The 13558-nt window shown below is 48.8% G+C and overlaps 1 protein-coding gene across 16 annotated transcripts in view; it reads left to right on the top strand.

Moving 5' to 3' along the window:
* Positions 1-13558, top strand: part of ZNF516 (zinc finger protein 516) — a 152207-nt gene that overhangs the window by 112374 nt on the left and 26275 nt on the right. For 14 of the 16 annotated variants that reach the window (XR_010124205.1, XM_063653837.1, XM_063653839.1 and 11 more), the window contains 3 exons: positions 683-2131; positions 9080-9184; positions 10053-10120. Coding sequence is in view for 15 of the 16 variants with exons in the window: in XM_063653837.1 (XP_063509907.1) it covers positions 683-2131; positions 9080-9184; positions 10053-10120 (1622 nt within the window). In the remaining variant the exon portion in view is untranslated. The remainder of the gene's footprint in view (positions 1-682; positions 2132-9079; positions 9185-10052; positions 10121-13558) is intronic. The other 2 variants (XM_054460587.2, XM_054460589.2) reach the window with 2 other exon arrangements.

Raw genomic sequence — 13558 nt, 5'->3', positions numbered from 1 at the left:
CAGGTGGCGGCATGGAGGTGGATAGCGTGGCTGCCTTTGCTTACTGGCCTCTGGGGGACCTTAGGGCATCAGGGTTTTGGGCTTGAGAATTGGACCTCACAGGAGAGATGCGTAGGGAGGGAGCCCTATGGCTGAGGCGGAAGGTGGTCGGTAGCCCAGTGGTTTCAGAGGCAGACACTGGAGTCCTTTGGACAGAGTAAGCCGTTGCCCAAGCCTGCTTCTGTGACTGTGGGCTCCACCCAGCTTCTCTGGTTTTCTTACCTGGCAATGAATGACTGTGAAGATTCCACAAGATTCCTAAATGTAGAGTTCTTTGAAAGTCATGCAAACCTTATACTGCTGTGAACAATTGATTTTTTTCCTGAGTTTTAATATACCAGTCACCCTCTGTTAACTAGGGACAGCGTCGTTACATGTAACTGGATACACCACTGCTATTGTATTTTTTCCCTGTGATCTTTTGGGTCATTTACATTGAGAAAAGAAGCCCTGCCCGACTCACCCCCTTTTGTTCTTGTTTGGGTGGCTCCTCATGGATTTTCTAAGAGCCACCCAGAGTCGAGGGTGGCTTGTCCTGCTGAAGACAGATGGCTTGGAACATGCTGTAGCTGTACACGCCCTGTGTCTTGCTGTGTTCTGATGAGAAATGGTAACTTCCCGTTTCATATTTTGCCTCCTCTAGGGGGACAGCCGCGCCGCTGCTGCTTTTCCGAAGAGGTGACTTCGACCGAGCTCTCCAATGGAGACCAGAGTCACAAGCTGGAAGATGACGCCTCAGAAAGAGACACCGGCGAGTCCAAGGCGGGGATCGCAGCTTCTGTGTCCATACTTGAAAACAGTAGCAGAGAGACTTCTAGAAGGCAAGAGCAGCACAGATTTTCTATGGACTTAAAGATGCCAGCATTTCACCCCAAGCAGGAGGTGCCCGGCCCTGGTGATGGTGTGGAGTTCCCTTCCAGTACGGGAGCGGAGGGCCAGATGGGTCACCCTGCAGAAAAGCTGTCCGATTTGCACAACAAGGAACACTCTGGGGGAGGGAAGCGGGCGCTGGCCTCAGACCTCATGCCGCTAGATTTAAGTGCGAGGTCGACGCGGGATGACCCCAGCAATAAGGAGGCGGCCTCCTCTCTGCAGGCGGCTTTAGTCGTTCACCCGTGTCCTTACTGCAGCCACAAGACCTACTATCCCGAGGTCCTGTGGATGCACAAACGCATCTGGCATCGTGTCAGCTGCAACTCCGTGGCTCCCCCGTGGATTCAGCCCAACGGTTACAAAAGCATCAGAAGCAATTTGGTTTTCCTTTCCCGGAGCGGACGCACGGGCCCGCCGCCCGCCCTCGGTGGCAAAGAATGCCAGCCTTTGCTCCTTGCTCGGTTCACCCGCACTCAGGTGCCAGGGGGGATGCCGGGGCCCAAAAGTGGCTCTTCTCCCCTGGGAGTGGTCACAAAAGCCGCTAGCATGCCTAAGAATAAGGAGAGCCATTCCGGAGGTCCCTGCGCTCTGTGGGCGCCCGGCCCTGACGGGTATCGACAGACCAAACCTTGTCACGGCCAGGAGCCGCATGGCGCGGCCGCGCAGGGGCCCCTGGCCAAGCCCAGGCAGGAGGCTAGCTCCAAACCGGTGCCTGCCCCGGGTGGCGGGGGCTTCAGCAGGAGCGCCACCCCCACGCCCACCGTCATCACCCGGGCTGGCGCGCAGCCCTCGGTGAACAGCAAGCCTGTGGAGAAGTTTGGGGTCCCCCCAGCGGGGGCTGGCTTTGCCCCCACAAATAAGCACAGTGCCCCGGACTCCCTGAAAGCCAAATTCAGCCCTCAGCCTCAGGGTCCACCTCCTGCAAAGGGCGAAGGGGGCGCTCCTCCTCTACCTCCCCGCGAGCCCCCCTCGAAGGCGGCCCAGGAGCTGAGGACTCTGGCCACCTGTGCTGCAGGGTCCAGGGGCGACGCGGCCTTGCAGGCCCAGCCCGGAGTGGCTGGGGCGCCCCCCGTCCTACACTCCATCAAACAGGAGCCGGTGGCCGAGGGGCATGAGAAGCGCCTGGACATCCTCAACATCTTTAAGACGTACATTCCAAAGGACTTTGCAACCCTCTACCAGGGATGGGGTGTCAGCGGCCCTGGGCTGGAGCACAGAGGTAAGATGTGCGGGCCCCCTCTTCCCCAGGCCACATGTGACCTCCAGAGCCACCCCCAGAAGGCCAGGGCTGCTGCCCACCTGCCTGTCCACGGCCTCTGAGGACAGAGCCAGCCGGCCCCATCCCACTGCTGAGCTGAGAACCGCTCCCTTGCCCTGGCCCAGGAGCACAGCAGATGGGAACAGCTCTCCCAGGCTCCACATTCTGCCCTGCCAGGGAATGCCTGCCTGGGGTTGGTGGCCCTCTGAACGTTGGTCCTGGGAGGAGGTCGCAAGCCCTGCACGGCTTCCTTCCTGCTGAGAGGATGTTTCCTCCACACCGACGTTCCGCAGGAGCAGGCAGACGTGATTGCACTTCACGTGTTTGTCATTTTAAACAGAATCCGTAGATGTTCATTGTCCTGTCTCTCAAAAGACAAGAATGTCTATTTAATGTGATTAAGTTTTATTTTTATTCATCTGTAATAATTAGTCCTCTAGTATTAGTAAGGAAAGCTTTGCAGAGGATCGATGTACCATGAAAAGTCTGGAGAATGGGATTTGTGCAAAAATTCCTGAAAAAAAATACTTGGAAAGGGTTATCTTCGCTTCTCCCTCTGCCTTAGTATTGCTGTCTCATAGTAACACTGAGAAGGAATTGCCGGCTTTCCTCCTGCCCCTCCGGTGCGCGCACCGCATGCGGTGCCCCATTCTGGAACGTAAATTGAAAGTCACTCTCACTTAACGTCCAGAACACGAAGAAACCTAAGTTCTGTTAAAAACCAAAACAAAACAAAGTCTCTCAGTTCATTACCTGGGAAGTCCTAACCATTCTTTGATAGAATTTTTCATAGTGGCTGGGCGTGGTGGGTCACGCCTGTAATCCGTGCACTTTGGGAGGCCGAGGTGGGCGGATCATGAGGTCAGGAGTTCAAGACCAGCCTGGCCAACATAGTGAGAGACACCATCTCTACTAAAAACACAAAAATTAGCCGGGCATGGTGGTGTGCACCTGTAATCCCAGCTACTTGGGAGGCTGAGGCAGGAGAATTGCTTGAACCCGGGAGGCGGAGGTTGCAGTGAGTGGAGATCGCGCCACTGCACTCCAGCCTGGGTGACAGAGTGAGATTCCATCTCAAAAAAAAAATAACTAAATAAATAAATAAATAAATAACGTCGTAAGCCTGCGGTTTCTTAAAGTGGTTGTCATTAGAACCTGTGAGATCCAGGGCTGCAAACTCCAGGCAGCTGGCAGGACTGTCAGGGGCATGGTTCCGGGTCTGGGAGATGAGATATCAGCAGAGAGCCTCCCTGAATCCACCGTGGGACAATGTCCCAGTGGGTGTTGGGGTCACTTGCTGAGCTCCTGGCTTAGGCCGAGGTTTCAGAGCCTGCCTAGATCCGTGGCCCGCCAGGGTCGTCTTGGTGTGAGGGATGCTCACCCAAGGTGTTTTCCAGTGGGAGACATCACAGGCCTGCTGCCCCTCTTACAGATTTGCCGGCGAAGGCCTTACTGCAGCCAACCTTGTTACATTCCTGCTTTGAAGAGCCCGCTGAGCGCTTGTGAACTTTTTAGGATGAGGCCGTAGGCCCGGACACCCGAGGGTCTCGTGATTTGCGTTGGGCTGAGGTGTGACTCAGGAGTGGGGTCCCTGAGGCGTGGTCTTAGATCCTCATCTCTTCTCCCTGCCCGTGTGCTCTGGGTGGACGGTTTAACCTGAGCAGGCTGTCGTGGGTGGGAGGCGCGGCGCAGTGCCATGTGGGTTGATGGTTTGACTTTTTCCACGTTCAGTTAGAGTGAGTGAGTTCCCTCAGCCTCAGCAGGGTTTCTCAGTCACGTAGATTATTTGCTGCTAAGTGGAAAACAAGTTTTTTGGTGGCCTTTTGATGTGATGCCAGCCTCACTTCTGGAGATGTGGATTTTCTCGGAACCCAAAGCAGAGAAGGCCGAGTGGTGAGGGCCACGCTGTTGTGGATGCTGGGTGTTCCCGGCCGCACCTGGCCCGCTGTGTCCTTTCCCCGGTGGCCGCCTCCCAGCAGAGCAAGGGGGGTTTGACGCCCACTTAATCCACCGGACTTGTAATTTAAATTAATCATGTGCTCACAGCCTGTGCGCACCCTAAGTTCTAAACCTGCCAGCTCACACCTGGAAAGTGGCATCACCAGTTTTTAAAGGCCTTTGAGCTGCCCTGTGGGTGGTATAGTTGCTGTTTCTAAGAAAGTAGAAGTGAGTTTCAAGGTAAGGTTTTGAAATTTTAGATGATAGAATTTGAAGTCCAAAATAGTCTGAAGTATTTTCCCTTTTCTTACAGACATTTAAAAAAAATAAATGGTTCTAAGGCCCTTTTTTTTTTTTTTTGAAAGAGAGAGGTTACTTATCTTTCATATGTGAAAAATACTAGTCATAAAGTACATGCGCCCATCTTGGGTTATTTATTCTTCTAATGTACACATTGAGACATAGCGTGAGTCAGCAAATTTACGGTTACTAAGTGTACTCTAAATTGGGTTTCTTAAGGGAAGTGCTTTCACCTTTTTGGTCTTAAAATACACCTGTTAGTAGGTGCATTATTAGGATCCTGGCTTCCCGGGTATAGAGTACCTGAGGTCAGCCTGTCTAGATACTCAGTCAGTGCACCTGAGAAGTGCCGAGCATCTCCAGATGGGATGCCTCCGGTGAGGGGGCTCGGCATCTCCTGGGCCCCTAGCTTTGGTGAACTTCCCTTGCCTACAGGTCTCTGTGTTGAAGCCGTCAGAACAAGCTGAGAGCTCTTCTATGTCATAGTCCTTTAAGGCTTCAGACACTTCTTTCTTGCCTTTCCTGGACCCAGCATCCCTGTTCTGCATCCATCCTCTGCCTCGTCTCCAGGGTCTACCCATCTATCCTCTACCTGGTCTCTTGGGCCTACCCATCCATCCTCTACCTGGTCCCCAGGACCTTCTGTGTCCATCTTCTATCTGGTCTCCGGGACCTTCTGTGTCCATCCTCTACCTGATCTCCAGGACCTTCTGTGTCCATCCTCTGCCTGGTATTCAGGGCTTTCCCTGTCCATCCTCTACCTGGTCTCCAGGGCGTTTTGTGTCCATCCTCTACCTGGTCTCCGGGACCTACCCATCCATCCTCTGCCTGGTCTCTGGGACCTTCCCCATCCATTCTCTACATGGTCTCTGGGGCCTTCACGTCCACTCTCTAACTGGTTTCTGGGGCCTTCTGTGTCCATCCTTCTACCTGGTCTCTGGGGCCTTCCCTGTCCACTCTCTACCTGGTGTCTAGGACCTTCACATCCATCCTCTACTTGGTCTCTGGGACCTTCCGCATTTCCTTTCTCCTTACTTGAACGTTTGTTTTTGACACCCTTAAAGTGTTGTAGCCAGAAGGAAACCCAGCAGCCTTGGTGGGGTCAGACTATTGGAAAGGTGAACAGAACACTCACGTTTCCTGTTACAGAGACTCGATTTCTGTTACCACAGCCCAGGAAATCTGTGCAGCCTGGATTTCCTTTTTTGAGTGTTACTGAATACTGGAGTAACTACACTTTCTTAGGGCTTTTTTCTTCCACTTGTTTCTGTTCAGCTGTTTCTTTTTTGTGGTGTACCTGTAGTTGATTTTTGAGTCATGAGTCTAGAATCTTGTTTCATTCCTTCCTTGGTCAAATTGGTCTTTTTGACATGTCTTATTATACAAGTGTATCTGTGCTTTCTGGTCTCCTCTCCTCACCCCATGCGTTTGTTACGTGTCTGCTAGGTGGGTGTCATCTGCAGCTCTAAAGATCACAACTTCCCTGTGCGTGGTCATTGATTAGCCCTGTTGCTGTAGCATCATTTTGTAGTTTGGGGAGGTAGAAATATGCAGAGGAGAATGGTCTCAGAGAATAGAAAGTCATCTCACATGTACATGCAATAGTTGTGGGTGCTAGAAGTGTGATTCTCTGATTTTGCAGTGGACAAGTTCCATTTATACAGAGAACGTTGCTATTGGAGGATGCCTCTAAGACAGGTTTTATTCAGAAGTTGGGAAACGGAAGTCTCAGAGACTTCCCCGCCCCCCACATGTGTTTGGGTGATGTTTCTGTAGATATGAAGAGTCTAAAAACTCTACCCAAACAGGAAGGAAAGAACTATAGCTACCTCCCTTAGGGGATCCCTGACCATTTAAGAAGAAAAACCCACTGCATTTTCTGTAATCATTGTACAGTGTGACTACCAAGTCTGTAAACAAACAGGAATAGAACATAAATGATGTATTGCTACAACAGTAATAAAATAATACATGATCTGTGTTTTCAGACCTTATGGCCAGCTTAGATGATCTGATACTATGAATCTTAGAATAAAATTTGAAGCTAATAAAATAATTCCAGATAAAATAGATGGTATTTCTTATTGGGACTTAAGTCATTTACACCAAGGAGGCCTTCATATTATGGTGATGAAAGCTTTGTGCTTCCTTGCAGTTTGATCTCTCTTTGTAGAATCTTTTTCATCTCCTCTTTATGGATAGCACAGCACCACATAATGACATGCAGCATAGCAGGGCTGGGTGTCCCTCTCTGAAGTTGGCCAGGCCTTTGACCGTTAAGTCCACTTTCCAAACACAACTTGAATTTCTAGGTGAGAACATTTGAGCTGCGCGCTCACCAGGTGGTCTTCAGTTCAAATGAAGTTTATAACTTTGTGATTAAGTCGGAATGTTGTAGCTTGGGCATAATATTGGCCATAAGGGCAAGTGCCCTGTCTTTAAAAAGTAGAGAAAGTGATATGATGAAGTGTGTGGGAAAATCATATGTGTGCGTGCACTTGTGAGCATGTACGCCTGCATGAGTGTGTGTGCGTGCGTGCTCATGCACCCTTAATTCAAGGAAATAAGCATGGATGAGTGGGAGGGCTATCCACGTTTTCTCTGTTGCTCATTTGGATAGGAAATAGCTACAATAATTACTTGAAAAAAGAATAATGACTTAGTTTTTGAAAGTTGTGAATGTTAGACACAGATGACATTGCATGTCGTCATCATTAGTCAGTATTGTGTGTAGGTGTGGTCAGATTCCACCTGTAGAAGCAGTCTAGATTGTACCTGGGAAAATCCAGACAGCCAGAGTATTCAGAAATTCATTTCATAGGAGCTCCACTGGGTGGTGTTTCTAATGCAAATGAATGGGGGAACAAAATAGCTAAAAAAAAAAAAAATCTCTTTTCTTTCTTTCCTTTCCTTCCATTTCTTTACTTCCTTCTTTTCTTTCTCCCCTTCTCTTTCCTTCTCTCCCTTTTCTTTTCTCCTCTCCTGTCTCCCCTCCTTTCCCCTCCCCTCCCCTCTCCTCCTCTTTTTTCTTCTTCTCTTCTGTTCTTTTTCTTTTTCCTCTTTCTTTTCTTCCTTTCATTCAAGACAGAGTCTCACTCTGTCACCTAGGCTGGAGTGCAGTGGTGTGATCTCAGCTCACTGCAGCCTTGACCTCCTGAGCTCAAGTGATCTTCCCACCTCAGCCTCCCAAGTAGCTAGAACCATAGGCATGCACCACTCACCTGGATAGCTTTTACATTTTTAGTAGAGATGAGGTCTCTCACTCTGTTGCCCAGGCTGGTCTTGAACTCCTGGGCTCAAGTGATCCTCTCGCTTTGGCCTCTCAAAGTGCTGGGATTACAGGGGTGAGCCACGGCACCTGGCCCCTGTTAACTTGAGCATTGGTTGAAATGTTTCTTCTTACTCCTTTTGTGTATGTAAGGCAATGGGAATATTGAGTAGTCGATGGCTAAGTTGTTAAATTTCTCTGATTCATGTTAATGATCTGTCATATAAGAAATTTGACAAGATGTGCCTCACAGTTCATGCATTTCTTATTTCCATAAACATGATCTATAGTGTAAACATGATTTTTTGTTTTTACCTATTGAGCTACTCTGAATTAGGGTAAGAGAAACAATATTGAAGGTTTGTTTTCAGCCAATGTGACTAAGGTGCCTTTTGTCATTCTCTTCATTTGTTGTTCACACTCAGGTGTCAGCCTTTAGATACATAAAAACTCAGCTGCATAAAGCAGCTTTTTAAAAAGTTACTGCAACAGGTGTAACTTTTTCTAGTTATTAGTTCTGTTTTTTTTTCCCTACTGAGTTGAGTTACTATTGCGCATAACAGTGACTCTCCCAGCCAGAGAAATTACTTTGGAGCTGCCAGCACATGGAAAACAAGCCTTTTCTTCAGAGAGAAAAGGTGTGCAGACAAATAAACACTCTCTGCATCCCTTTCTAATCAAAGTCGTGTGGCTTTTTGGATCAGAAGGAAACACAAAGACCGGCCTTTGAGTGCAGGGATGTGGCATGATCTTTGGGGAAAAGGTGGGATTTGGGGACTTCCCCCCCTTGCCAATGGCCAGCAGGTGCACGCACCTTGGGCGCCTGCTGCCTGGTGCTTGCAGGTGTCCCCTCCCTTCTGCTGGGGGCCAGGGCCTCAGAGCCGCCCAGGCAGGCAGGAGAGAGGGCCAGAGGCGGGGCCACCCCGTGGCCGCACTCACTCTGCGTGGGTCTCCCAGGATCGCGGCCGGGTCATGGCGGGCTCTGGTCCTGCTCACTTCCTATTTTCCATGAGCCTCGTCTCTGTCATGCCGGTGTCACTCTGATTTGCCGGATGTGCTGCTTGACAGAGCCGGGTGATGGTTGTGCCCAGCCTGCAGATGCTCGGAGCTGCAGAGCCCGACGTGCAGCCTGGCGGGCGCCTCCTGTCCCGGGGAGTGGTTTTTAATTTGCTGTAATTTATGCATCCTTGTAGTCCTGAGAGTGCCTGGCCTGTCAGCAGAGCCGAGATGAAGGCTGACAGTTGTCACCAGGGCCTGAAGGGAGCCTCACATGATGACACATTAGACAGACTAATGATGTTTTCCTTTCGCTTCCCCCTCGCTGTCCTGCCTCCTCACCTCCACGCCAACCCCACCATGGCCTTGCCACCGCCACTGCCACTACCACCACCTCGCCACCGCAGGGACACTCCGGACGCAGGCCCGGCCAGGAGAGTTCGTCTGCATCGAGTGCGGAAAGAGCTTCCACCAGCCCGGCCACCTCAGGGCCCACATGCGGGCACACTCAGGTATCGCCCTCCTGCCCAGCTATCCCCAAGGGGAGCAGAGGAAGAGGGGTGTCTTCTATCAGTGGCTTGACCATCCGCAGACAGGGAGATACTCAGATTTCAGCCCCTACCAAGCGGCGGGGGGCGTGCCATCTGCCTCCAGGATCGTATACTGGCCGCCCCCACTCCACACCTGAAATGGGTTTTTTTGGTATCCATGTGCCATGTGATTTAATTTGAGATAAGCCTGTTTGCAAATGTTCCATTTTAATTAGAGAGTGACTCCTCAGAAATGAATATGCTAATGAATGGCATTGCCACCAGCACACATTTAATCAAAGCACCCTTTTAGCACAGCGTAGGCTTGGTTTTGTGTCCTCACTGGCACTGACTGGACTCTGTGGGATACACCCGGGCCTCTTTGGACGGGGCAGGATGTACTGCAAAATCCCTCAGCCCTTATGTAGAGAGCTTGCACCCGACCAGGCTGGAAACTGTCAGGACGGCACGGGGGCATTAGAGAGACAGGGAGACGGGGTTCTCTATCAGGAGTGTGAAGGATGCACACACAAGCTGGTCTGATGCAAGATGACACAGGCCAAATGGTAAGTAATGCAAGAAGAGGGTCCCTTACACACACACCGATAATTAATGTTGTCAGTGATTGCTTTCTTCAGCAGCGAGGTCTGAATTAAAAAGGGCAGTGGCCCCAGGCAGCCATTATCACAGTCTCTTACTGTAAGTGTTACGGTAAATTGGTATTTTTCAGCCACAGGCTAGGCGCTGGTGTCTTTTTTTTGTGAAAGTACTTAATCTGTAATGGACTCATTTAATGTGCACGTCCAGAAGCTCACACGCTCATCTATTAACAAACCCCTTGTTCCCACAGTGGTGTTTGAGTCCGATGGACCTCGGGGTTCTGAAGTTCACACCACCTCCGCAGACGCCCCCAAACAAGTAGGTCTCATGATGAATTGGATGTCTGGGTTTCGATGCGGTAGCTGGGAAAGGTGCACCATGATGTTCATCACTGAAGCATGACCTTCTTTTTGTTTTTTTCACTAGATGTGTAAATAATCCTATATGCTTTGACTTGGAACCTGACCCTTCGGGGCCGTCTGTGGGCAGTACCCGCACAGAGGTCCTCCCAACCGGGTGGTGCAGGGTCTAGGTGCACACAGCTGGTTGTTGGTTGTATTGGGGAGGAGGAGGTCGGGACAGACTGGCGGTGACTGCAAACACTAGAAACTCAGTTTTTCCAAGATGGTTTTGGATATGAGTTTGCTTGAGAACAAATTATGGTTAATCTCCTTGAAGAACATTATTTTTGTGTTATTCCATAAGAAAAGTTTCGTGTCCAGCGTGGTGTCTTGTGGCTTTGTGCTTTGTTTCTCTGCATTACGAACACGACTGGCGAGGCCAGAGTGCCTGAAAGTAGCTGTGTGCCTGTGCCTGTGATGCACCTTACCATCCAGGTGTGACCTGTGTACATACACAACTCAGTATACACTGAGTGTGCGGGACCCTGGCATTAGCACGCGGTTCTGAGTCCTGCTGTAAATTAGGGAGGCGCCCACAGCCCGCAGTGGGTCTTTTGCATTCTCTCGGGCTGAGAGTATGTATCTTCATTGCTCTCCCATTTTGCCCTCCCGGAGGACGTCACACCCATGTTGCACAAGCATTCGCTCAGTAACATTCTGGCTTTCTCCAAAGACAAACTCTCCCCTTTGTCATTGAGGAAAGAGTTTCTTTGCCATGAGAGTCAAGCCCTGTCTGGGTGGTCGAATTCAGTTTGTGTCCCCTGTGCTGAAGTATCTAATTGTCTGTGGGATTCCTCTTTGCTGGTGAGGATGAGGGCGATTAAGACCTCCAAGGGATGTCAAGACTCAGTATGATATAGTGAGATCTCAAAGGAACTTGAGAATCATTCTAGTTTATTTCTAAAGGAAAAAGATAAGAGGCATGAATGGCTTCACCAAGGGCCCACTGCTAATTAGTGATTGAGCTGGGCTGGATGTAGAATTGGCATTACCTGATTAGGGATTTCGGGTTTTTTTTTATTTGTTTTTTTTTGCCTTGTTAGAATTTCTATGTGTTGTTAAAGGCCTTTGCTTCATGTATTGTTGACAAAAACCCTTGCCATTTATTACAGGTTTTAAATAATTAGCTTCTGCCTTTCTTAGTAAAACCTATAGTTACCCAGTACTATGACAACTTATGAAATAAATAAAACATCTTGCTGAAAATGGAATGAAAAGATTTCCAAATGTATGACCTCCACTGCAGTTAGGAAGCATTGTCCTTTTTAACAGAAATAAAACCCTCTGCCACAAACAGTCACCGTGATGTGTTTGTGGGATGTAGTAACAGCAAGGTCATGCCGTAATTGAGAATTACAAGTTGATATTACAACTGGAGTGAGTCCCAAGTGTTCCTACTTACACAGGTGACCCGTTCAACCCACCAAAGACCTGGCTTTTGGGTAGGAATGTTTGACAGGGGCGGGAAGCCAGGCCAGGCGGATCTAGGAACAAGTTGGTGAGATGCTTCAGGAATGCATGTCAGTTTATTTGCTGCCTATTAATTCTACCTAAGCCTCTTTGAAAAACTCTTGTCCCAGGGAGAAATGGGAGATCAAAAAGCAAATCATTTAGACTATTTTAAATAATTTCTGTGTTACTTATTGGTTATGCTGGGAGTTTATAATAATTGTTACTCATTCTTGATTCTGATATAGAAAAGATGTACTTACATCGTTCTCTTTGTCTCTCTAGACTAAAATGTTGTTATTTTATACTTCATACCAACTAACGTCTTAGTTTCAAGTTTACAGTAACTCAATATTGTGGTCTGAGTGAATGTGGCTTTCAGACTTAGCCTGTGTATTAACTGTTGGTGTGAAGATCTCAGTGGGTGAGCTCTCCTTTCATTCATAGGACAGTGGCGGTTCAGGCCTTGGCATTACAACTGAGCTAGATTTGTATGCGTCTCCTGCTGTGGCAGTTGGTTTGTTAAATTCCATATCTGAGATCATGGCCTCTGATAGTACTTTTTGTCTTTCATTACATTTAAAGTAGCTTTTGGTGATTTATCACTGAATGCTCTGGTTCTCTAAGGAAATTCCATTTTCCTTAACGTACTTTGGAACTATAAGCATTCCCATAGAGATTTGTTGGGTAGGATAATTGCAGAACACATCAGTAATAGGTAGAGGTTTAAGTCCTAAGATTCTTTGTTCTTATCCTGTAATTCTCATTGTTTACAGAAATCACAACAGCTATGTTAAATTTAGGATACCTTATAGATTTATAGAAAAACATTCTGTAGTTATTTACGTCTAGAATGTGATTCATACTTACCAGCCATGTTCTTTTTCATGTTTAGAGTGCTTTACTAACGTTCATTAATATTTAAATCGGATTCTTTTCCTGTGGGCTTTAGATGCTAGGGATCATGGCTGTGTTTTTTTTGGATCATGCAACACTGTGTATTCATGCTGAAATTATTTGATGTGACACTTAAAGTCAATGGACTTTTATAGATATACATAATAGATGCTAAATTAATTGAAACAGTATTTGGAAATTCCATTTTATAATAATTGATTCACTTATTAACAATATTTTATTGACCACCCACTGTATGCCAGGCCTGTGCAGGATACTGGGGAGACAAGATAACCATTTTTCCTGCTTCTCTGGTTCAAAAGGTCCATGGGTGGCTTAGACAGGAAATAGGGCAGAGCAGGGCAGTGCTGTGACATGGGAAAGGTCCTGTCATTGAGGCTGGAGGTGCTTGGAAGACTATGGAGGGGCGGAGGGATGGGCGTCCCTAAAGAGCTCAGCACGTGGAAGGCCCGGAGTGGAGGAACACATTCCACTGGAGGAGCTGGGTGGGGGTCAGCTCACGGAGGGAGAGCCGGAGTGGGTGGGCAGAGGCTCGGGACTGGGGTCTAGAGAGCACCAGGTCTCCTTGTTGAGACTCATGAATTTCTTCCCACAGGGGATAGAGAGCCCTAGGCAGGGCTGACACCGTCAGAGTTGTAGCTTGAGAAGAATGAGCAGGTCACACGCCACTGAGAATGGGCTTAGTGTTTCCCGGCAGCACAAGCAGCTCTTGGAGGCGCTTGGCTTGATCCCAGCGAGAGACAAGGTGGCCTGAGCTGGCATGGGGCTGGAGAGAGCAGGTAGATTTGAGGGACTAGAACAGAGGGATTGGGTGTGGAAAGTGAGGGACAGGAGGGAATGGTATTGACTCCAGGTCTGGCTTCAGGCAGCTGGCCCCAGGGACGATCCATTCCCCTGAGGCTGGAAGGAGGAGCAGGATAAAACATTTCCAGATAGAATTCAAGGTAAGTTTGAAAGCTTCGTGGAAACCCAGGTAGGGATGCCCAAT

The sequence above is a fragment of the Pongo pygmaeus genome, chromosome 17 (assembly GCF_028885625.2).
Source record: "Pongo pygmaeus isolate AG05252 chromosome 17, NHGRI_mPonPyg2-v2.0_pri, whole genome shotgun sequence".
NCBI lineage: Eukaryota > Metazoa > Chordata > Mammalia > Primates > Hominidae > Pongo > Pongo pygmaeus.
The sequence above is the reverse complement of the archived record's forward strand: the minus strand, read 5'-3'. Positions and strand labels throughout refer to the sequence as shown.